At 37.9% G+C, this 22808-nt stretch overlaps 2 protein-coding genes across 6 annotated transcripts in view; one reads left to right on the top strand and one right to left on the bottom strand.

The window, feature by feature from the left end:
• C10H11orf65 (chromosome 10 C11orf65 homolog) overlaps positions 1-15289 on the top strand; it is a 99698-nt gene extending 84409 nt beyond the window's left edge. Inside the window, exon 8 of the mRNA XM_078339390.1 lies at positions 15151-15289. Coding sequence (XP_078195516.1) covers positions 15151-15196 — 46 coding nt within the window. The 3' untranslated portion in view covers positions 15197-15289. The remainder of the gene's footprint in view (positions 1-15150) is intronic.
• The window catches only part of ATM (ATM serine/threonine kinase), a 140040-nt gene that overhangs the window by 20747 nt on the left and 96485 nt on the right, over positions 1-22808 (bottom strand). For 4 of the 5 annotated variants that reach the window (XM_035264444.3, XM_078339378.1, XM_054241531.2 and 1 more), the window contains 7 exons: positions 20340-20444; positions 19014-19133; positions 15046-15280; positions 14385-14552; positions 12905-13018; positions 11434-11651; positions 9367-10453 (listed from right to left, as the gene is read on the bottom strand). In XM_035264444.3, the coding sequence (XP_035120335.3) occupies positions 10207-10453; positions 11434-11651; positions 12905-13018; positions 14385-14552; positions 15046-15280; positions 19014-19133; positions 20340-20444 (1207 nt within the window). In that variant the 3' untranslated portion in view covers positions 9367-10206. Of the gene's footprint in view, positions 1-4269; positions 4387-5446; positions 5588-6517; positions 6601-7885; positions 8025-8632; positions 8792-9108; positions 9223-9366; positions 10454-11433; positions 11652-12904; positions 13019-14384; positions 14553-15045; positions 15281-19013; positions 19134-20339; positions 20445-22808 lie in introns of those variants that run through there. The other variant, XM_035264446.3, reaches the window with a different exon arrangement.

The raw sequence follows: 22808 nt of genomic DNA, 5'->3' as shown, positions 1-22808 counted from the left end.
CCATAATAATAAAAGTAAAAAGAAAATAAAGCCTCTAGGTTTCAGTCTGAGCAATCAAGTGTAGGTGGTGCCATCTCTAACAATACACTTTGCATTATAACTATGTTTGTTTATTTACCCTATTAGAATATGAACACCTTAAGATCAGGGCGATGTTTTACTACTTCTATAGACCTAGCACTCAACAGAGTAACCCAACACAGGCATGTAAATTCACGTTTATTGAACAAACAAATGAGTGATCGCATGGCCTTTCTGATTTCCCTTCCTGCCTAAGTATTCGACATGCCTCTTGCCCTGCTCTGTCTTTGACTCTGAGTTAGCTGTGACCCCTGATACTTGTCACATTAACATTCTTGCAGTGTAGTGTACTCTGTCTGAAGTCTCTTTTACATTGATTACTCTCTATCAATATTTAGTTCTGGGGGAAGGAATCAAACGCTTATTTTTTGTTGAGAGATTGATATAGAAAGGAATGGGTTAGCTTTTTTCTACCTCAGCTTACAGTCTCAACTGATGTTGATTGTTGCAGAAAGAACAGAATTTAAATTTCAAAAAGCAAATGACAGTGTTTTCTCTAGTACTAAAGATTCTCTGGAATATTTCAATCTGGGTATTTTGTGTGAATACCACAAAAAAGGCCTGATGACTGTTTCCTCAGTTCTCTCAATGTACACAGCTGATATCATCCTAGATACACAGAAATGAAGTTAATTCATTATAGTCAGTGAATGCCTTAAGATATGGCTTCTCTCCCCAGATGGATGCTCTGAAATATGCATGACAAGGAATACAAATTATTTATTGGCTGGGCACGGTGGCTTGTGCCTGCAATCCCAGCACTTTGGGAGGCAGAGGCAGGCGGATCACGAGGCCAGGAGATGGAGACCATCCTGGCCAACATGGTGAACCCCATCTCTACTAAAAATACAAAAAAATTACCTGGGCGTGGTGGTGCACGCCTGTAGTCCCAGCTACTCAGGAGGCTGAGGCAGGAGAATTGCTTGAACCCAGGAGGCAGAGATTGCAGTGAGCTGAGATCGCCCCACTGCACTACAGCCTGGGCGACAGTATGAGACTCTGTCTCAAACAAACAAACAAAAAAAAATATTTATTGGCACAAAGCAGGATGAACAGGTTAAGTGCAAAGCTTCTTTCAGCACTATAATATTATTAGAGACTTGCCTTTTAGAAAACAAGTCCTCTGACACCTAAGATTTTAGATTTGTTGTTCAGTATACTTTGTAACAACACATTGTTCTGGTGGAGAAAAACTGAGCCAGCCACCCTAATTCTGGTTAATGTTAAGGGCTATGTCTCAGTTACCAGCATATATAATAAGAACTGTCTTCATTTCCATCCGATTCTCTCTGACAAGAGTTCTCTGGCATGCCTCAGTATACAAGTCTCTCCTTTTGAGGTTGCCCAATGACACAATATTTGGATACCAGGATCTAGTGCCAGGTAGTCAATGTATGCTCTTGTTGACACAATGACCATAGAAGACCTGAACCTCAGGATTGGGAATGACTCCACAGATACCCGGGACTGGGCAGACTACTTCCCTGTAGTCTAGGGAATCTTAACTAAAGGCAACAACAGTTAGTTTAACATAATGATGACACAACTTTCATATTCTTGGAGTAATCTCAAAATAACATCATTGGTTTATTGTTGTAATTCTAAGAAATACTCAAACCTAAACTGTTGTGTTTAGAAGTTATACTTTAATATTGAGTTGTATAACATTAAATATTCAATTAATTATTTGGGTTACCCATTTTCTAGACATCATTTTTTTTTAAAGACAAGGTCTTGCTCTGTTGCCCAGACTGGACTGCAGTGGCATGATCACAGCTCATTGTGCAGTGTCAAACTCATGATTTCAAGCAATTCTTCTGTTTTAGCTTCTTAAGTAGCTGGGACTATAGGCACATGCCTCCCTGCCTGGCTAAATTTTTAATTTTTTGTACAGATGAGGTCTTGCTATGTTGCCCAGGTTGGTTTCAAGCTCTTGGCCTCAAGCAATCCGACTGCCTTGGCCTCTCAAAGTTCTGAGATTACAGGCGTGAGCCACTGCATCTGGCCTTTAGACATTTTTCTTTTTTTGAGACAAAGTCTTGCTCTGTCACCCAGGCGAGAGTGTAGTGGCGTGATCTAGGCTCATTGCATCTTCCAGGTTCCAGTGATTCTCTCACCTCAGACTCCTAAGCAGCTGAGACTAGAGGCATGTGCACCACACCTGGCTAATTTTTTTGTATTTTTAGTAGAGACAGGGTTTCACCATGTTGGCCAGGCTGGTCTTGAATTCCTGGCCTCAAGTGATCCACCCACCTCGGCCTCCCAAAGTACTGGGATTATAGCTTGGACCACCATGCCCACTAGAAATCTTAATGGAATAATTTCTATGGAAAAATAGTTTTGTGTGAAAACTAGCTGTTGAAAAAGTCGTAAGGTAGAGATCAAAGTTTAGTAATTTCTGCTTTCAAAATATTCTCGGTCAGGCATTCACTTTTTTGCGGTTTACTGAAATGAAATTTGGAGGTTCAATTGTGTATCTGCTTGGGAATCTTAGCTGCTTTCTGAGAGTATCAGGAGGAGCTCCTATAGCCCATATTTTTGTAACCCAATTCTTCAGTCGCTGTCTTTGCAATCTAAAAGTCTGGCATTTTGAGCATAAAAATTTCCTTTCATTCACATTACAGAATATCTACTCTCTCAAAAGTTCTTATCTGTCAGATAGGAGATAGCTAATAGATCAACTCTGTTCTAAAATCAAGTCAGGTCAACAGATGGTAGAACAACTAGACTGGTGGGTCTCATCAAAGTGTAGTCCCTGGACCAGGGCAGCATCAGCACCATCTTGCTAGAAATGCACATTCACGGGTTCTACCCTAATCTTGCTGAATTAGAAATTCTAAGAATGGGGCTCAGCAATCTATGTTTTAACAAAAAGTGACTTCAACAAAAAGTGATTACGATGTCTGCTAAAGCTTGAGCACCAATGATCTGTGCCCCTCTCCCAACAAATAAGTTTTACATTTGTCTCTGAAAGCAGTTAAGAAGCTCAAAACCAAGTTCTGCTTTTTATTACAATAGCCTAGCTCAAGTGGAATTTTGGAGGTTATATCTAATTTCTTCTTCTTCATTCCCCTATTTAGGGCTTTTACTTTAGCCATTATTTAAAAATAAAAAACATTCATAATGGAAAACTAGAAATGCATTGAAAAAAACAGGTGTCACCCATAATCCCTGTTAGAACATTTATAGAAGGAGAAATTTTTAAATGAGATACAGGAATAAAATCAGAAAAGACAAACCTATGGAAAATAGGCCCTTCGAAATGAGGGTTTATTGTTATTTCTAAACTGGTTAGATGAATAATTAAGATTCAGAGATGATCAGCTAATAGAATGTGACTGAGGAGTGTCTTCTCAGGCAAATAGCTAGAGGAAATGTAAGTGGGTACACCCCCAATGAGAGTAGTCTGGCAATATCAACCAGATTACAGGTGCATATATCCTCTACCCAGCAATCCAACTTTTGGAAATCCATGCCACAGATTTGCCTGAACATGTATGAAATCCGTTATTCAGGTTATTCACTGTTCAAGGTTATTCACTACAAGGCAGCATTGTTTTAGTAGCAAAAGACTAAAAATAACCCAAATGCCCATTAATAAGGACTTGTATAAAAAACTACATACATACACAAAATGCAGCTGTTAAAAAAATGATAGTTCTGTGACATACTGTTGAATAGAAAAAAGGAAAAAATACTTCAGTTGACTATAAGAAACCTCTTACTATAATTAACTTTTAAAAAAGAAAATAAATCTTTACTATTTGGTCCTTCACAGAAAACATTTGTAGACTCCTGGTCCAAATAACGGCATATTTTTCTTCTTCTTCTTCTTCTTTTTTTTTTAACAGGATATTGCTGTGTGGCCCAGGCTAGACTAGAGCTCACTGCAGAGTCTGAGCTCAGTACAGCCTCAAACTCCGGGTCTCAAGTGATCTTCCCACCTCCCAAGTCGCTAGGCGACTACAAGCACACACCATCATGCCTGGCTTTTTTTTTTTTTTTTTTTTAGTTTTTGTCAAGATGGGCTCTCACTATGTCACTGAGACTGGTCTCAAACTCCTGGCCTCAAGTGATCCTCCCACTTTGGCCTTCCCAAGCATTAGGAATGTAGCATGAGCCACTTCACCCAGCCAAAGGGCATCTTTTATATGGTCTTGGTGAAGTAACAGAAGTACAAATAGTTACCTTATAAGTACAGATAGTTAATTTCCTCTTCCTAGTTTCCGTGTTTCTCTGCAGTAATGTATTACACATCTGGAAGACCTGTTGCATGACAGCATCTTGTCTCAGGTCATCACGGCCCTACAGAATAATTAAGCATCAATTAACGAGTACAGTTCATTTTATTATAAAAACACAGAGTCATCCGAGAATAGCAAAGCGTACTCAGAAACCAATCTGAGCATCTGTGTACCTTTTTTTTTTGACACAGAGTTTTGCTCTTTTTGCCCAGGCTGGATTGCAATGGCACGATCTCGGCTCACCGCAACTTCTGCCTACTGGGTTCAAGCGATTGCCCTGCCTCAGCCTCCCAAGTAGCTGGGATTACAGGCACCCACCACCACACCTGGCTAATTCTGTATTTTTAGTACAGACGGGGTTTCCCCATGTTGGTCAGGTTGGTCTCCAACTCCCGACCTAAGGTGATCCACCTGCCTCAGCCTCCCAAAGTGCTGGGAACACAGGCGTGAGTCACTGCGCCTGGCCCTGTGCACCTCTTAACAGTTTCTCAAATAATTAAGGACCTACTCACATTCTTTCATTTAGAATAAGCCACAACACTGAGTAGTCACACTGATTTAGAAAAAGAAGTTTCCCCTCACGACTTTTGTGGCTATATTAACTGGAACTCCCCCATAGGAAGGCATACTGCAAACAACTGAGCAAAGCAGCACTGTGTCTTTCCACCACTCCCCAGTAGGATTCAGAGCGTTCATGAGGAAATGCTAAGGGAAGAATGCTCTCCCCTTCTGGTACATTAAACAGCACTTGGCACAGTACCAGACCCAGTATACTGATGCAAAGGACTAAACTTGTACTATTCAAAGAAATAAGAGACAGACACCAAAGTATTTTTTCACAAAAAGCAAGCTCACTGTTAACCCTATGATGTCTGTACAGGTTAATGGTATTCTTTTACTTGAACCAACCATACAATAATGATGGTCTTTCAGAGACACACACAAAAAATGAAGAAAAACTTTCTGGTTCTAGAAAATAATGCATTTCTAGTCTACAAATTCTCCTCATTTGTAATTATTCAAAATAAAGACAAAAGCTGAAATAAAGCAGAAAGAAAGTATCACCTAAAATTTTTCATCAATCAAACTCTAAGGGCTAAGCCAGAGAAGGGGCGGCTCACCTTGACCAGCTGCCTCCTTTCCCTGCCATCGGAACCCACACAGTCTATTATTTTTGGTAAATTTACACCTCCTGCTAAGCGAAATTCGGCTCTAAATGACTGTACAGTCACCAGATTTCCATATTCTCCTGTGGGGTCCACCTAATAAAAGTATAAACACAATAGGTCAGATGCACTATTTGCACTTAAAGAAAAATAAATTATAAATGGCAATTTTAATATTAGAGGAACAAATGACAATGTGACGTTGGTTAAGAACTGGAACTATAACTTTAACTACTATTTAATGAAAGATTCACTAATACACGTAAAGTCATCTGAGAAATAACTCCCCACAAAAACCTAATAAAGCAAATCTTGGAAAACAGTAGGAGTTTTCTGGATTATAAATGCTAAATCTGGCATTTTCAGGAAATATTCAGCTAAGTAACTTAGCTAATATAGCTAGAAAAATAGTAGTCAATCCACATGGTCCAGCTACGCTTCAAATCAAGTAACCAGATACTACGCACTAAACGGCAAAATGAAAAGAAAAACAATGTGTTTAAGATTTTCATTTTCCCAACTATAACCCTTATTATTACATATCTCCCTGCCCACATGAAATTACTTCCATTATTTCTTGCACAGAACAGAGCTAAGTGTATCATGCATATAAAGTCGACTTAATATTATAGTAATACTGATATATGTGCAGCCAATAATACGTTTTACTGCACATAGAATTTTTTAAAGCAATATATAACAATTGGGAACTTCCTTGCCAAGTCAAAAATTAGTCTTGTCATAAGCACATGGAAACTGTCCTTCTGTCCAACGAAGGTAACAGTCTATAGACCTTCATAAGAAAGATGTGAGGCATAGACCTGAAGGCAATGGAGAAGAAAGCAGGAGACGCTTTTGAGTATTTAAGCACTTGGGCAAAGAAAATCTAATACTGAGAAACTATAGGTTGAAACACGTGGAATTTGCCAATATTTAACCAATTTCGACCTACATAAAAATACTATTTCAAATGGTTTAATCTAATAAAAAAATTAGTTAAAAAATCAAGAGTTAATTGTAAATTACCTTAATTTCCATAGTAGGGACAACAACATGTTCTAAATTCTTAAGTTTAGTAATTGGCTGGTCTGCTGGAATGTTTATGCCTTCTGTATTTAAAAATGAAGAGATTTTAGTGACAAACTGAGGGACAGCATTGAAGGTCAAGCAGAAACAGTCAGCAGATGCTACTGGCCCCAACTTGCTGCTAATCTGTGGTTCAGGCTCTGACTGAGAAGTGAAGACTGGGCTTTGGCCACTGTGTAGCTCAGGGTCAAATCTCAACAGTGGTTAATGTGGCTTCAAGTAAATTTACAGGTTACCTGACGGGGTAATTAGACCAGATTCTACCTAAGGAACCAGACTAAGCATCTTAAAATAATTACATAATTGTTTGGATAGTACATAGATAACATATTCCTGTCACATTACTATTAAATCCAACTAAAAGACATGTCAATATTTTTTGTTTGCTTAGAGAAATAATATGTAAAGTCTCATTCTTATTTTAAAGTAATAAGAATTTAAACATGAAGATATGATTCTGAATAGAAAAAAATACAATTATTTAAGTATGGGGAGATACCTGGAAGCAAATGCATACTTAGAAACTAGTCACAAAACCAAAGATTCCAGCAGCTTATAAGTATTTGAACTGACACAGCAAGAATAATAATTAAATAATGGCATTTTGGCACCTATGGAAGAAATGGTAATGCCTTTTCTTTTTTTTTTTTGAGACAGAGTTTCGCTCTGTTGCCAGGCACCAGGCTGGAGTGCAATGGCGCAATCTCGGCTCACCGCAACCTCCGCCTCCTGGGTTCAGGCAATTCTCTTGCCTCAGCCTCCCGAGTAGCTGGGACTACAGGCACGCACCACCACACCCAGCTAATTTTTGTATTTTTAGTAGAGATGGGGTTTCACTATGTTGACCAGGATGGTCTCGATCTCTTGACCTCATGATCCACCCACCTTGGCCTCCCAAATTGCTGGGATTATAGGCATGAGCCACTCGCCCAGCCAATACCTTTTTATTTTTAAGTCCCAGGGCACAGTAACCACATCATTTACAAAAACTTTTGACACTAGAAATGTTCAGTTATTCTATTACTTTAATAGACTTGCCTCTGTGCAATTCTCTGTAAGAAGTTTGTGCACCAGAAGATTATCAGAAGAAATCAAATAATTAATATACTGTAGTCACCTCTTATCAGTTCTACCAAGAGATAACAAGTGAAAAAGTAACTGGGGAACGCTGAAGCTATCAGATAAAAATTAAGCTTTGGGATCACATTTGTGATTTTAAGCAGATTTACTTATTAGGCTCTATAATTAATATATCTCTATAGAGAGTAACACAGCAAGAAAACAATGCTCTTTCTTTCAAACACATACTTCTCTGAGTCTTCCACTGAGAGGCATCTAAGTTTGCTAATCTAATATAAGCATCACAAAGTGCCTCAACACTTCTGATCATCTGAGGTCTCCTACTTCTGATAGTATGTATTATTCTGTTTGCAGCCTCTGTTCGATCCTATTAATAAAAAACACAGAGTGAGAAAAACAAAGAGAAAAACAGAATTCATGCACAAATGTAGACAATGGAATGATTATAACTCCTCAGATACAAACAAAACAGTCATGAATAAAATACATCAAAGGTATAATACTCTCGTCAACTCTAGTGCCTTTCAAAAATCTATTGTTTCTTTTGCCAACTGCTTTGAGGAAAAGTAGAATACTACTGGTATTTCCTATGCTTTGACAGATATTCCAATTTTAATTAATTAACTAATTAATTAATTTGGGATGGAGTTTCCCTCTTGTTGCACAGGCTAGAGTGCAATGACGCAATCTTGGCTCACTGCAACCTCTGCCTCCCAAGTTCAAGCAATTCTCCTGCTTCAGCCTTCAGAGTAGCCTCAGCCACCACGCCTGGCTAATTTTTGTATTTTTAGTAGAGACAGGGTTTCACCATATTGGTTGGCTGGGCTGGTCTCAAACTCCTGACCTCAATTGATCCACCTGCCTCAGCCCTGAACCAATTTTAGATGGCATCATAACACACGGTTTTAAAAAGAAATATTCTAGGAAAGACTGAATATCACGCTTCTAAAAAGCACGTATGTTTAATCCAAATACCTCATCAAGCTGAGAGCTTTGTTTAGGAGCATTTTTAGTTATTCTGTTTCTTCTTGCTACCTCTGGTTTAGTCAGAAATTCATCTTTGTTTGCATTTGCTAAGGCCAGTATAATAAACAAAGTATGATGGGGGTGATCCATTGAAATTCTAGAGATTAGCTGTAAGAAAATTAAGAACTATTAGATTTGTGCAAATAAAAAACATACAATCCATATTTTTCATTTTGCTTAATGTTAAAATGTGTATTACTATCTAGATACTGCAGTGAGTAGAGTGTATATGTCTGCATGTGTGAGAAAGAGGCAGAGGCCTATGGGCAATTAGAGAAATTGAGTAACGTATGTCATATGAGAAGAGATAAAATATAAAATTTTGTATTTCCATTTCTTAGAGGGAATGGTATATATACTTTATATAATACATGGTAAGATAGAAGAAAAATAATTATTGTGGTTTGATTTTCAGGTTTACTTACATTATTGAGGACTTCATGAAATCCTAGGCCTCCCATCATCTTGGTCCCCATTCTAGCAGCCAATTGGTACATAAGAGGCAAAAATTTATAGGATGGAATCTTCATTCCATCTCTCTATCATTAAAAAAACACAAGGTTAAGAAACAAGGTGTTTCAAATAGTCTCACATCTAAGCAAATAAACTATTTTATGACAGTGCTCCTCTATTAGGACAAGCAAGTGGCTAACGAAACTTCACTAACTATATTTTTTCCTTCATTTCTTAGCTGATCTGGAGGTCTTTATAATGGGTACACCAGATTAATGCAATGGTAAATCAAAATATTTGGTCCTAAATTAAACTGGATTCAGAACTGGGATACTTGGTACTGCTTATATTCCAGAAAATCTAAGGAAGACAGAGCTGATCTGAGTGTGACTGTGATCTTGATTCCTGAGACGTCAGTGTACAATAAAATGAAGTAGTTGATTTTCCCTGTAAGCCAAAAGTAATACGTAGCGTATACTACAGCAGAGATTGACTGTGTCTTTTATGAGTCTTACCATTCTTTTCCTGCAGGAGAAACATTTATCTCTAGCCTTCAAACTAACTAACAATATATATCTTGTCAACCTAAATTTAATATTAGATGTCATCATTATAATCTAAGATTTTCAACTAAAAACTTAGGAAATACTGCTTTGTTGAATATTTTCTTAAAAGTGTATTTTCTCCACTTACAAAATTTGTTGTAAAAATCCCAGATTTTTGCAGCAGGGGGAAAAACCTACCTGTGATCACATCATCGTTAATTGCTTTCTAAATCCTCCAATCTAATGCCCCATTCTAGACACTCTCCTATAGTAACTGCAAAGACAAAGGAGCAAGCTAATTTCTCTCATCTCCATACAAACTTGCATCATTTAGAGCTTTCAGCTTATATAATCTAATAACAATATAAAGGAACTTTTGTAGAAACGAGAACTTGCAAATAATCCTAAATATGGATCAAAGTGTAGAAAACGACAAAACACCACTCACATAGAGCACTGGACCAGTGCAGGAATACAAAGAGGTATACAAAATCTCTGACCTCAAGGGGCTTATGTCTAAGGTTTTCAAGCATCGGGTAGAATATTGGGCTGAATAACACTTGCCTTCATCATGCCATTGACCTCAGAAACTCCAGAATTTTCAAGCCAGAGGGAACAAAGTCGGAACACCCACGTGTCATGTTCTTCTCCACTTAATAAGCAGTTGATGTAGTTTTCAACTGCTTTACATAAGAAGCGTTTACGATCCTCTTTCAGTGCTCGCAGGGCACATTCATCCAGCTCCAGCTCTCGCTGAACCTTTACAGTGTATCTTGTATAAAATAATGAAGGTAAAACACAAAAGCCATAAGCTTTAACAGAACTACAAAATGACACACGATATACAATGTAAATGAAAAAAATTTGATTTTCATCCCAGGAAAAAAAGCAAACATCCAAGAATTATAAAGGGAATAAACTTACTTTTGTCTTAATTGTGCAATTAACACATCTTCCTAAGCATCCAAGGACAAGAGGGACTCTCCCCAAACTATTTAGCTAACTTAAACCACTACTTACACTAAAATAAACAGATTCACGGCAGGCTTAAATGAAGGGATTTAATTACATCAAAAAAAAAAAATAGGTAACTTTTGTAATTAATTTCATTATCTATCTCCTTTTCCCATACCAATAAACCAAAAAAGCAAACCAAAACAAAAAGCTAATATCTATATTCTCCACAATGAACTTAGAAGCAGAGCATGAATTATTAATAAAAGAACATATGTCAATGTCTTACATACTAATTTGTGATTAACCACATTAGGACCAAAACAGACAGGGCACAGTGGCTCACACCTGTAATCCCACCACTTTCACAGGCCAAGGTGGGTAGATCACTTGAGCCCAGGAGTTTGAGACCAGACTGGGCAACATGGCAAAAACTCTTCCACAAAAAATACAAAAATCAACCAGCCATAGTGGCACACACCTGTAGCCCCAGCTACTTGGGGGGCTGAGAGGGAGAATCATTTGAGCCCAGGAGGTTGAGGCTGCAGTGAGCCATGATCACACCAGTGTACTTCAACCTGGGGGACAGAGGGAGACCTTGTCTCAAAAAAACAAAACAACAACAAAAAAACAACAATGGCAAAAAACCCAAAAGATCAAGATAATGTATATGTAGTTAAGCTGACCTTTAGTGCTCAAAACTGTTTCAGATAAAAAGACAAGTCACTCTTCCTATGCAAACACATTCACTCAGTTGACTAGTGAACATAAAATTGTCGCTTACAGAAACCTAGTTACCTGTTTGTCTGAATTTTATGTTCCCTAAGGAGACCTACTTCCTCTTTGGCTCTTTTCAGGAGAGCTTGTTTGTTTTCAAATTCTGATGATTTCATGTAGTTTTCAATTCTTTGGTACTGAGTATCTGAAAACCGGGCTAATGAGAGAAATGCCTTCATTTTTCCATTTCTTAGCTCATCATTACTTTCTCCATCATAATTTCCAGCAACTTCTACTGCCTTCAAGAAAACACAACCAATTTAAATTATATTTACAAATACTAAATACATCTAAAGAATCACTCAAACTACGGTAATACACTAAAGTTTAACTTATATACACGTAAAAGCTAAATTATATGAAATACTGCAAGCTTGTCCAACCTGTGGCCCATGGGCTGCATGTGGACCAGAATGGCTTTGAAAATGGCCCAACACAAATTTGTAAATTTTCTTAAAACATTAGGAGATTTGTTTTGTGATTTTTCTTAAAGCTCGTTCACTATCATTAATATTAGTGTAGTTTATGTGTGGCCCACAGTAATTCCTCTGCAGTGTGGCCCAGGGGAAGCCAAAAGATTGGAAGCCCCTACACTACAGTATTTTCCTGACTTTTCAAAACAACTTTGAGAGTATAGAAATAACCCAAACATCTAATACTTGTAAAGAACTTTGCAAAAACAAAGAGCTTTATAAAATTTAAAGACAATCAGATTGGGTGTGGTGGCTCATGCCTGTAATCCCAGCCCTTTGGGAGGCCAAGGTAGGCAGATCACGTGAGGTCAGGAGTTCAAGACCAGCCTGGCCAACATGGTGAAACCCCGTCTCTACTAAAAATACAAAAAATTAACCGGGCATGGTGGCGTGCTCCTGTAGTCCCAGCTCCTTGGGAAGCTGTGGCAGGAGAATTGCTTGAACCTGGGAGGCGGAGGTTGCAATGAGTCAAGATTGTGCCATTGTACTCCAGCCTGGGCAGCACAGCGAGACTTTGTCTCAAAAAAAAAAAAAAGAAAGACAATCATATAATGTGTTTCATGTTACACTTATTTAGCGAGGTAACTTATTTCCAAAATTAGTTAATCAAAAGGTTAAGAGGGAGAAACAGGAAAGTCAGAGGGGACTGGTATACTGAAGCCTTTACTTGTGGGTGGCTGATGAGAGCAAGGGCTGTCTTGCCTATTCCTTAATCAGTTACGTTTGTAGATGAATACATGAAGAAGTTATCAGAAACAACCTGCTCAAAGGGTAGCTGGTAGTGGAGGTAGAAGGAGGAAGACATGCTATGTATACTTGGGCTTACTTTCAAAATCTGCTGCTTCGTATGTAACATTGTTTCACCCCACCCTAGAAACTATACAGAGCCACAGCAGTAATAACATATAGAAAAATAAAACCATAATTTTATTTGCTTTTGAAATATATTTGATCTTGATGTAAAGATGAAGCATATTCATGCTAAGTAACTATCTTAAGCATTGCCCCAAAAATCTTACCTTTTCTAGATAGGTCTGCATGATGACTGCAGGATTTTCTAAGCAAGTTTCTGCTAGCCAGTTGCCACAAACCCTTAGACATTCTGTGTATACAAGTTTTAGGCTGGGATTGTTCTGTAAAAGAAAGGCAAAATCTTAAAATATAATACATTATCATGACTATACTCAACTGTCCTTCATGTAGGGGGAAAAAGCAGGTTTAAAATGTTTTTCCTCAGTGGGTGGGGGAAAAAAAGTGTTTCCTCTGCTTTTGCCACACAACTATTGTAATAATCCCATGTAGGAAGTGATCATCCTCTGTTTATTATCATTACTGCCATTATTGGAACGTCACATTTATTGAGTACTTGTATGTGGCAGACACTTTGTAAAGGCTTTATATACATTAACTCATTTAATTCTCATAAGAATCCTATTAAATAAGTACTATTACCCCAATGCACAGATTAGAGAACTGAGGTTCAAGGAAGTTGGGTAACTCCAGACAGCAAATACTTCAGGGCTGTTATACATAACATATTGGCATTCAGTGCTTTGGTATAATGATGATTTCTCTAGTAACCGAAGATGCTACATAATGAGTGCCCAACATGAAAAAGGCTGGTTGCAGTGGCTCACGCCTGTAATCACGGCACTTTGGAAGGCCGAGGTGGGTGGATTGCCTGAGCTCAGGTGTTCGAGACCACTCTAGCCAACATGGTGAAACCCCCTCTCTACTAAAAATACAAAAAAATTAGCTGGCCTGGTGGCATGTACCTGTAATCCCAGCTACTTGGGAGGCTAAGGCAGGGGAATTGCTTGAACTAGGGAGGTGGAGGATGCAGTGAGCCGAGATCACACCAATACACTCCATCCTGGTCGACAGAGCAAGACTCCGTCTCAAAAAAAAAAAGAGTATGGTAAGCTAATATACGCTAAGCAGGTACATGTCTATGGGACACCACTGTAGACAAACCTTGGGACACAAATGCCTCTACTTTATCCAGTGTGTTTGCTGGGTTGACAGCTGAAGTAGCAACACAAGCTTGCAAAAACTAATAGGTAATGTTAGATAAAATACTAGATGTGATATTTTTAAAGCATTTGGATTGACGACCTAATTGTCCCACCTTGCTTTTCTTTTCTATTTTAGTTCTCTCACGTATTTCCTCTTCCCCTTTTTTACTTGCTGTTTCAAATTTAGAGTAGCTATTTCACTCATGTCCACATACCTTTCTTGAATTCTATAGCAAGTTAAAGGCTTAACACTGGGATATATTAAGTGAACCTACCACATGACGGACTGATTCCATTGTTATATATAGGAAAAAGTTTCTAAACTTATTTAACAAATTAATTTTCAAAACTTGTCTTACAATATCTTGTTCATAAATTGCTAATTTCGAGGCGCTAATAAAATTATTATTAAAAATATTTTATAGCACATTTGTGTTTTTAAATAACAGTAAAACACTAATTCAGCCAACAAAAAAAAACAAACCTCTGTACAGCTGGCATCCAACTTCTTGATCATTTGCTTGAGAATACTCAGGGCAAGACTCTGCTCCTTTTTTGCCCAGAATACTTGTGCTTCTTCCAGCTGCCACTCAGAGACTCCACAGCTAACTGAATTATACTGTTTAATTTGAAATATTGCCCTTTCAGGGAGCTGAAATGAAAATGACATATGAGAATAAATACTTTTACTATTGCTTACTACCATTAATAATTATCATAATAAAAGTAGCAACTACCATTCACTGAGGACTGAACCATTTGTCAGGGGCTATCTTAAGTACCTCTCTGTCTGCATGCCATCTCCCCACCCCATGTCTGTCTGTCTCTCTCTCTATATATGTATGTGTATCTCTGTGTATATACATACAGTGCATAAAATCACTGAATTGTTATCAATATAGTAAGTTAGGTATCTTCTCATTTTATAACCAGGAACTCGAGGATGAGAATAGATTAAGTACCTTTCTCAAGGCTTACAGTCAGCCCTAATTTCAAAATGGGAACTCTTAAACAACTATTTTTACTATATATTAATAGGAATCTCTGTCTCTTAATGATATTTCTTTTTCACTTAGACTTTCTGTTTTTTAAATAATAAAGGGAAGGTCAAAAGGTGGGGTGACATAGTTTTAAATTATATTTACCTGAGTGTTCTTGAAAGTTCTGGCCAGTATAGAGAGTTCTACAAGGTGTTTGGTGAGAATGTCCTTAAAACATTCTCTCTCTGAGTTCTCCATTTCCTTTTCCAGCAGGATCTCCAAAACGACTGTGCGCAGAGCCATGAGAGGCTCCTGAAAACTAAAATCCGTGTCCTTGAGAAGCTGGGAGTGTTTCCGCCACTTAACGTATACTTCGGAGAGTTGTCTATGTGTGACTGATCTGAACGCCACATCACAGAGTTCACGTAAGCAAGAGGGACAAGGACAGCAAAAGAAACTATGTGAGTTCTGAAACTTAAGACATAATATTAATAATACAAAAGAAGTTTTGTGGTGACAAGACTAAACTTGTAAATAATCCTAAATATGGATCAAAATTTAGAAAACTACAAAATGCTACATGGTCAGGGCTCTAAGAGGTTATTAAAAGAGATGCCACAGATGATAAACATTGACAAATAGTTTTAATACTCTGACATTACAAAAAGCAGCCTTTCTAAATCCCCTTCTGAAACAAGAACATGTTCATCAGACCGATCATAAAGAATGCCTGCATCTTTAGTCCTGTTTCAGTACTGCTTGTAGTAAATGAGGACATGTTAGCAAGGAAATGAGAGCTCCCTTACCGGGGATGACTTGACGCATAATTACAGCTGTCAAAACAAAATCACAATCCAGTGAAGGAAAAGCTGGCATCTGACAAGGGTTTCATTTACCAACATTATTAAAGGAACAGAAAAGGTAAATTGTATAATTACTTTATATGAATAGTATGCTTTCCAGATAACTGAGCTGTGAAATACTACCCAATCCTTCAGGGATATTATATTGAGAGAAACAAGAAAGACGACAGGGAGACTAAGATGACAAAGTGATGATGAAGAAGTGAAAGCTCTTTTAGTTGCTTGACAGGGAAGGAAACATTAACACAAATGCTAGGAACCAAAACCTCAATTCCTCCTTAAATGACCCAAGCGTAGGTCTCAGATTTCTTGAGGAATTCCTTTACAATCAAACAAATTATTGAAGACCCCAAAGAACTTTCAATTGTTGGACCATATCTACTGATATTAGAGATTGATATCATATTAGAAAGTAGGACTGAAAAAATCTAAAATGTATTCATTTATTCAAAAATAATAAATCTATATAAATACATAACAATTACATTATGTTATCCATAAATAACAATTTTCAGGAAAAATAACTATAGTAATTTCTCTGTATCTGCAGAAAATTGGTTCCAAGACACCTTGGTAAGTCTGATGTTCAAAGTCCCTTATTTAAAATGACAGGGTATTTTTCTATAATGTGTAATCTCTAGATTACGTATGATAGGAGAATGTGCATTGGTTATACACAAATCTCTAATTACATACAATACCTACTATAATGTAAATGCTATGTAAATAAGTGTTATACTGTATTCTTTAAATTTTTTTTAAAAATGTTCTGATCTATAGTTGGTCGAATCCATGATGGAAAGCTGCAGATAAAGAATTTCCACTGTATACCTCCCAAAGCAAAACAAAACTTAGTTTTGTTAGAACCTGTTAGAATTGCACTATTTTGCATTTTTGCAAATCTCTTTAATGTCTGGACTAACAGAACAAGTTGAATACTCATCTCTGCTTTGGCATTTAGTTTGTTATGACAGGATGTTTTGGTTGAAGTATATGAATGAAATCTACTCTGAAAGCATAAGCATTTGTTCACCAGTTTATCAAACCTTCCCTCTGCTTCTCTTCTTCCTATTTCTCTATCAAAGAAAGAGCCAGTATTATTCTTTAGGTGTTTCTTCTTTTTATTTTTAATTTTTATGGATACATAATGGTTATACAGATTTATGAGGTATATGTGGTATTTTGATACAAGCACACAATGTGTTTTGATCAAATCTGGGTAACTGGGATATCCGTGATCTCAAACGTTTATCATTTCTTTGCGTTGGGAACATTCCAAACCTTCTTTGGTAAATTACTGTTCACTACAGCTGCCCCTGTACAGTTGTGCTATCAAACACTGGATCTTATTCCTTCTATTTAACTGTTTTTGTACTCATGAACCAGCCCCTCTTCATCCTCTCCTTCCCCAACACCCTTCCCTGACGCTTCTAACTACCATTCTATTCACTTTCTTAAAGAATTCTATCCTGTTTTTCTGTTTTTAGCAGGAGAAGTCTTTTATTCAGAGGAAAACTTTCTTGATTTTTGGAAGTAAGAACTGTCAATGTACTTATCAATGAAAGCAGAAAAGTTTTGTTCCTTTATTTTCTCCCTAAGAAAAGCCACATTAACATCTTTGTCTTCTGCTATGTAATTTTGAAAAAACTATTATTATTTTGTTCTGACTCTAAAATGTCCTTCTTTTTTCTAGTTCTAAAACATATTCCAAATTTTATTTTTGCATAAAGGTAGGGCGACCATAGTTATTTATATCCTCTTTCTTCCCTCTCATAATAATAACAGTGACTCAAAATGGCAGACTAAAAAGGGCTTTAGAGACAATCAAATATAAATTCCTGACTTTAGAAATGAGGAAACTCAGGACCCAAAACGTATTTTACTTTGTCAGAATGACAAAGTTAGAATTTAGATCTATAGCATCCTAAATAACTATACTATTTCATCTTACAAAATCTCTGGATCATTTCCCTCTCACCATTATAGGAAGCAATTCCCTCTGAACACCTTTTACAAATTAACTGACATTCACTATCCACTGATATTTACTAAATATAGTATCAGTCACCAGAAAAGAAGACACTGGGGGCCAGGCATGGTGGCTCACGCCTGCAATCCCAGCACCTTGGGAGGCTGAGGCAGGCGGATCACCTGAGGTGAGGAGACTGAGACCATCCTGGCCAACATGGTGAAACCCCGTCTCTACTAAAAATACAAAAATTAGCTGGTGTGGTGGTGCATGCCTGTAGTCCCAACTACTGGGAAGGCTGAGGCGGAAGAATCACTTCAACCAGAGTTGGGGGTTGCAGTGAGCGAGATCGCGCCACTCCACTCCAGCCTGGTGTCAGAGCCAGACTCCGATTCAAAAAAATTTTTAAAAAGTACAAAAATTAGCCAGGCATTGTGGCAGGCACCTATAATCCCAGCTACTCAGGAGGCTGAGGGAGGAGAATCGCTTAAATTTGGGAGGTGGAAGTTGCAGTGAGCCGAGATTACACCACAACACTCCCACCTTGGCAAAAGAGTGAGACTCCATCTCAAAAAACATAAAAAAAAAAAATAAACAACAAAACAAAACAAAACAATAGCACTGGGGATCCAACAATAAACAAGAGAGCTTCTAGTTTAGCAAGGCAGAGATAACATGCCAGTGAGGCAATGTAGTGCTAAAACCAAATGGAGTTTAACATGTTGTGCAAAAACATGCGGAAGCAATTTTATCTGCATAGACCAGGGAAAAAGTTATAAAGAGAAAAGCACATTTAAGGTGGGTTTTTAAAACTTGAATTTTTACAATGACTATTTTGGAAAATGTTTAGTAAAAGCACAGTTCACTAGGGCTAATCAACTTGTATCTTAATAAAAGGAAAGAAACACATCTGGTCTCAAAATAGTTTTTTTTTTTTTTTTTTTTGAGACAGTCTTACACTGTCGCCCTGGCTGGAGTGCATGGCATGATCTCAGCTCACTGCAATCTGCACTTGCTGGGTCCAAGAAATTCTCCTGCCTTAGCCTCCCGAGTAGCTGAGATTACTGGTGCCCACCACCACGTCCGGCTGATTTTCCTATTTTTAGCAGAGATACAGTTTCACCATATTGGCTAGGCTGGTCTTGAACTCCTGACTGCAAGTGATCCACCCACCTTCGGCCTCCCAAAGTGCTAGGATTATAGTAGGCATGAGCCACTGTGCCCAGCATTTCCTTTTTATAGTCACTATTGGTAACAGAAAAGCTGCACTTAAGGATAAAAAGGTCTTAGGAATTACATACCTTGAGAAAAGGTCCCCAATGCTCTCCAGCTCTCCAATGGCCTGCAACCTGCTAAGTGTGGGGTAGAGCGAATACACAGACTCAAGGCTGCCCTTACACAACTCTTCCACTTCTTTTACTCTAGTAGCAAAAAAGAAAAGATACTCTAAAAACAAAGAAAAGGTGTTTAGGGAAATAAAAGTTCAAATTTGTGGTTAAAGCGTTCCCATTAGAGGCTTTGCTATTGATCTAACAATACTAACACAAGCAATAGTGAATATGAAATAGCAGTGGAAACAAAATATAACTGACCACTGAACCTGAATTTAACTGCACGGTCCACTTACACTCAGAGTTTCTTCCATCTTTGCTACCCCTGAGATGGTAAGACCAACCCTTCTTCCTTATCCTACTCAACATGAAGATGGCAAGCATGAAGACCTTTATGATGACTCACTTCCACTTAATCAATAGTAAATATATGTTCTCTTCCTTGTAATTTTCTCAGTAACATCTTCTTTTCTCTAGCTTACTTTATTATAATATGGTATTATAATATTTATACAAAATATGTGTTAATTTACTGCTTATGTTATTGGTAAGGCTTCTGGTTAACAGTAGGCTATTAGTAGTTAATTTGAGAAGTCAAAGTCATACTCACATTTTCAAATACTCAGCACTCCTAACCTCCAAGTGCTTCAAGGATCAACTGTAAACCTTGGAATCACACAGGCCTAGATCTAAATTGCAGTTCTGTCACTGACAGCTGTGTAACTTTAGGCATGTTACTGGACAGCCATAGTTATTGTCACGATTAGAGAATACATCTGAAAAGAGTCTAACAGTGGCTAGCATATAATAGGCACTTCAATGGCAGTAAATTTTATTTCTGTGATAAACACAGGATTTATTTAAGTCACTTTTAAAAATGGTATATCTGTTTAGCCCATTATAATTATTTCCTCATGCCTCATCTCATTTGTGCCTCAAAACAAGCTTGTAAGTATTAACCATCAGTTACAGTTTTATAAATTCGAACACTAAATGCCATGTAATCACTAAAGGAGACGAGATACAATTCTCAGGACACTTGTACAGGAAGAGAATAAAGAAGTGAGAATCACCAAAACTTTCTTGAAGACTCAGGGTAAGGAATGGATCTGGAATCCCAAAAACAGTTTGTCTTGAGGCAGGGTAGAGACTTACAAGGAAACATCTGGTCACAGCCACCAAGTCTTTATCCCTTCATGAATGCAAATCCTTATATTAAAATTATTTCTCATGTTTTCAGAAAAGAAGCCATGACATGAAATGTTAAAATACAATAACTCTGTCTTTTTACAATACCTGGCATATTTGAGACTTTCATAAAATGTAGAGAATTCTTTGTCTCTTAGAGACTGCAGAGCACTGTACAATGATTCATGGTAACTGGCTCCTTCTATTTCTTTGCTGTGAGATAATAAATCGGAGAAAAAATATATTTAAAAACAGAACCCTAAAATATACGTGTATAAATAACTTCACCAAAGGACAAAATTTTTAAATTAAAATTAAAATTTCTCCATTCTAAAAAATGCATCTCTAGAATCCTTGGTTAGAAATACAAATTTTTAGATCTGCAGAGTAGCCTTAAGAAACAAATACAAATTTCATGAGTCATTTGAATTCTTTAAGCAGAAAAAAAGGAAATTACTCAGATACTTTGCCTGGCTGTAAATATGGTCAACTTTCATTTATTTATTCAATAAATACCTATTATGTGCCAGGCACTAGGCACAAGGGGGATTTACCTGGCATTTGTGTGCTAGTTTGGAGGAACAGACAATAAATACATAGCGGAAAGTAACGAGGGCCATCAGGGAATTAAAAAAAGCTAACAAAACAAAATGGCTAGGTGGCCATTACAGAATGGGTAGGCAAGAAAGGTGTCTCTGAAGATATAATACTATTTAACTAGGGTCCGAATAAAAAGAACCCACCCACATAGTAACTGGGGAAAAGAAGAAGATACATCTAAGGCCCTTGGATAGAAACACCTTGGCCTAATAAGAGAACACAAGAGGCCTGCGTGGCTGAAACACAGTGGGCAAGCGGAAGAATAGTATATACTGATTTACAGAGGCCAGCAAGAATCAGCTCACACAGGAAAAAGTTTTCAAAATATGAGGGTATATCTCTAACTTTATAGCAGGCTTACAGTTTGAAATATTTGAAAAGCGCTCCAATAATAATAATTATTTTTTGAGACAGCGTCTCACTCAGTTGCCTAGGCTGGAGTGCAGTGGCATAATTTCGACTCAATGCAACCTCCGCCTCCTTGGCTCAAGAGATCCCCTCACCTCAGCCTCCCATCTCAGTCTCTCCAGCAGCTGGGACTACAGATGCACACCACTGTGCCCAGCTAACTTTTGTATGTGCCTCCCAGGTTCTAGCAGTCTTGAATTCCTGATCTCAAGTGATCCACCCTCCTCGGCCTCCCAAAGTGCTCGGTTTACAGGCGTGAGCCACCACACCTGGCCAATAATTTTTTTTTTCTACAAAGGCAACAACACATAGTTAAACATAATTTATTTTTTAGTGTTTATATCGTAAAAAGACTTTCCATAAATATGAAATCCCTTCTTAGATTAGGTACTTGGCTTTTCACTCAGAAAACCTGGTGACCATATATACACAGATTATAAATGTTATCTTCCTGGGTAACTAAGTGGTTTTTTTTTGAGAGAGAGAGTCTCGCTCTGGCCCACACTGGAGTGCAGTGGCGCGATCTTGGCCTACCGCAACCTTGCCCTCCCAAGTTCAAGCACTCTCCTACCTCAGCCTCCTGAGTAGATTGTACTACAAGTGTGTACCACCACACCTGGCTACTTTTTGTATTTTTAGTAGAGATGGGGTTTCACCATGTTGGCCAGGCTGGTCTCAAACTCCTGATCTCAAGTGATCCATCCTCCTCAGCCTCCCAAAGTACTGAGATTACAGTGAGCCACCGCACCATGTGCCCAGCCCTAAGTAGGTATAATTTTTTTTTTAAGAGACAGAGTCGCTCTCTGTCACCCAGGCTGGAGTGCAGTGGTGCGATCTCAGCTCACTGCAACCTCTGCCTCCCAGGTTCTAGCAGTTCTCCTGCCTCAACCTCTTGAGTAGCTGGGGCTACAGGTACGCACTGCCATGCCTGGCTAATTTTTTGTATTTCAGCAGAGATGAGGTTTCACCATGTTGCCTATGCTGGTCTCCAACTCCTGAGCTCAGGCAGTCCACCCACCTCGGCCTCCGAAAGTGCTAGGATTATAGGCATGAGCCACCATGCCTGGATGTTATTATTTTTTAATAAAATAAAATATTTCATAAATAAAGATAAGCAGTCCTTTGTGGATCCTCCAGCCAATATAAGTGCTATCTTACTGACTGAAAATGTTTGTAGCAGGGAGTAGAAAGAGGAATCCCTGTACATTTCTTGGCACACCTCAGTCCTACAACAAACAGTATGTGAAATGCTTCTCATAAGAAAACTCTTCATTTTTCTGTTTTTAGAAATATTTAGGGGTCAGGTGAAGTTGTCCTAACAGAAGAAGAAAGTAAAACTCAAGCCTAGGTGCATTAACTGCTTATTGCTATCTTACTGAAGGATTTAGGGCTATTTATGGCTTGCAACATCTACAAAATACCCACAGCCAATATCATACTGAATGGGCATAAACTGGAAGCATTCCCTTTGAAATCTGGCACTAGACAGGGAGGCCCTCTTTCAGCAATCATATTCAATATAGTATTGGAAGTTCTAGCAAGAGCAATTAGGCAAGAAAAAGAAATAAA

This window comes from Callithrix jacchus, chromosome 10, assembly GCF_049354715.1.
Source record: "Callithrix jacchus isolate 240 chromosome 10, calJac240_pri, whole genome shotgun sequence".
NCBI classification, from domain to species: domain Eukaryota; kingdom Metazoa; phylum Chordata; class Mammalia; order Primates; family Cebidae; genus Callithrix; species Callithrix jacchus.
The sequence above is the reverse complement of the archived record's forward strand: the minus strand, read 5'-3'. Positions and strand labels throughout refer to the sequence as shown.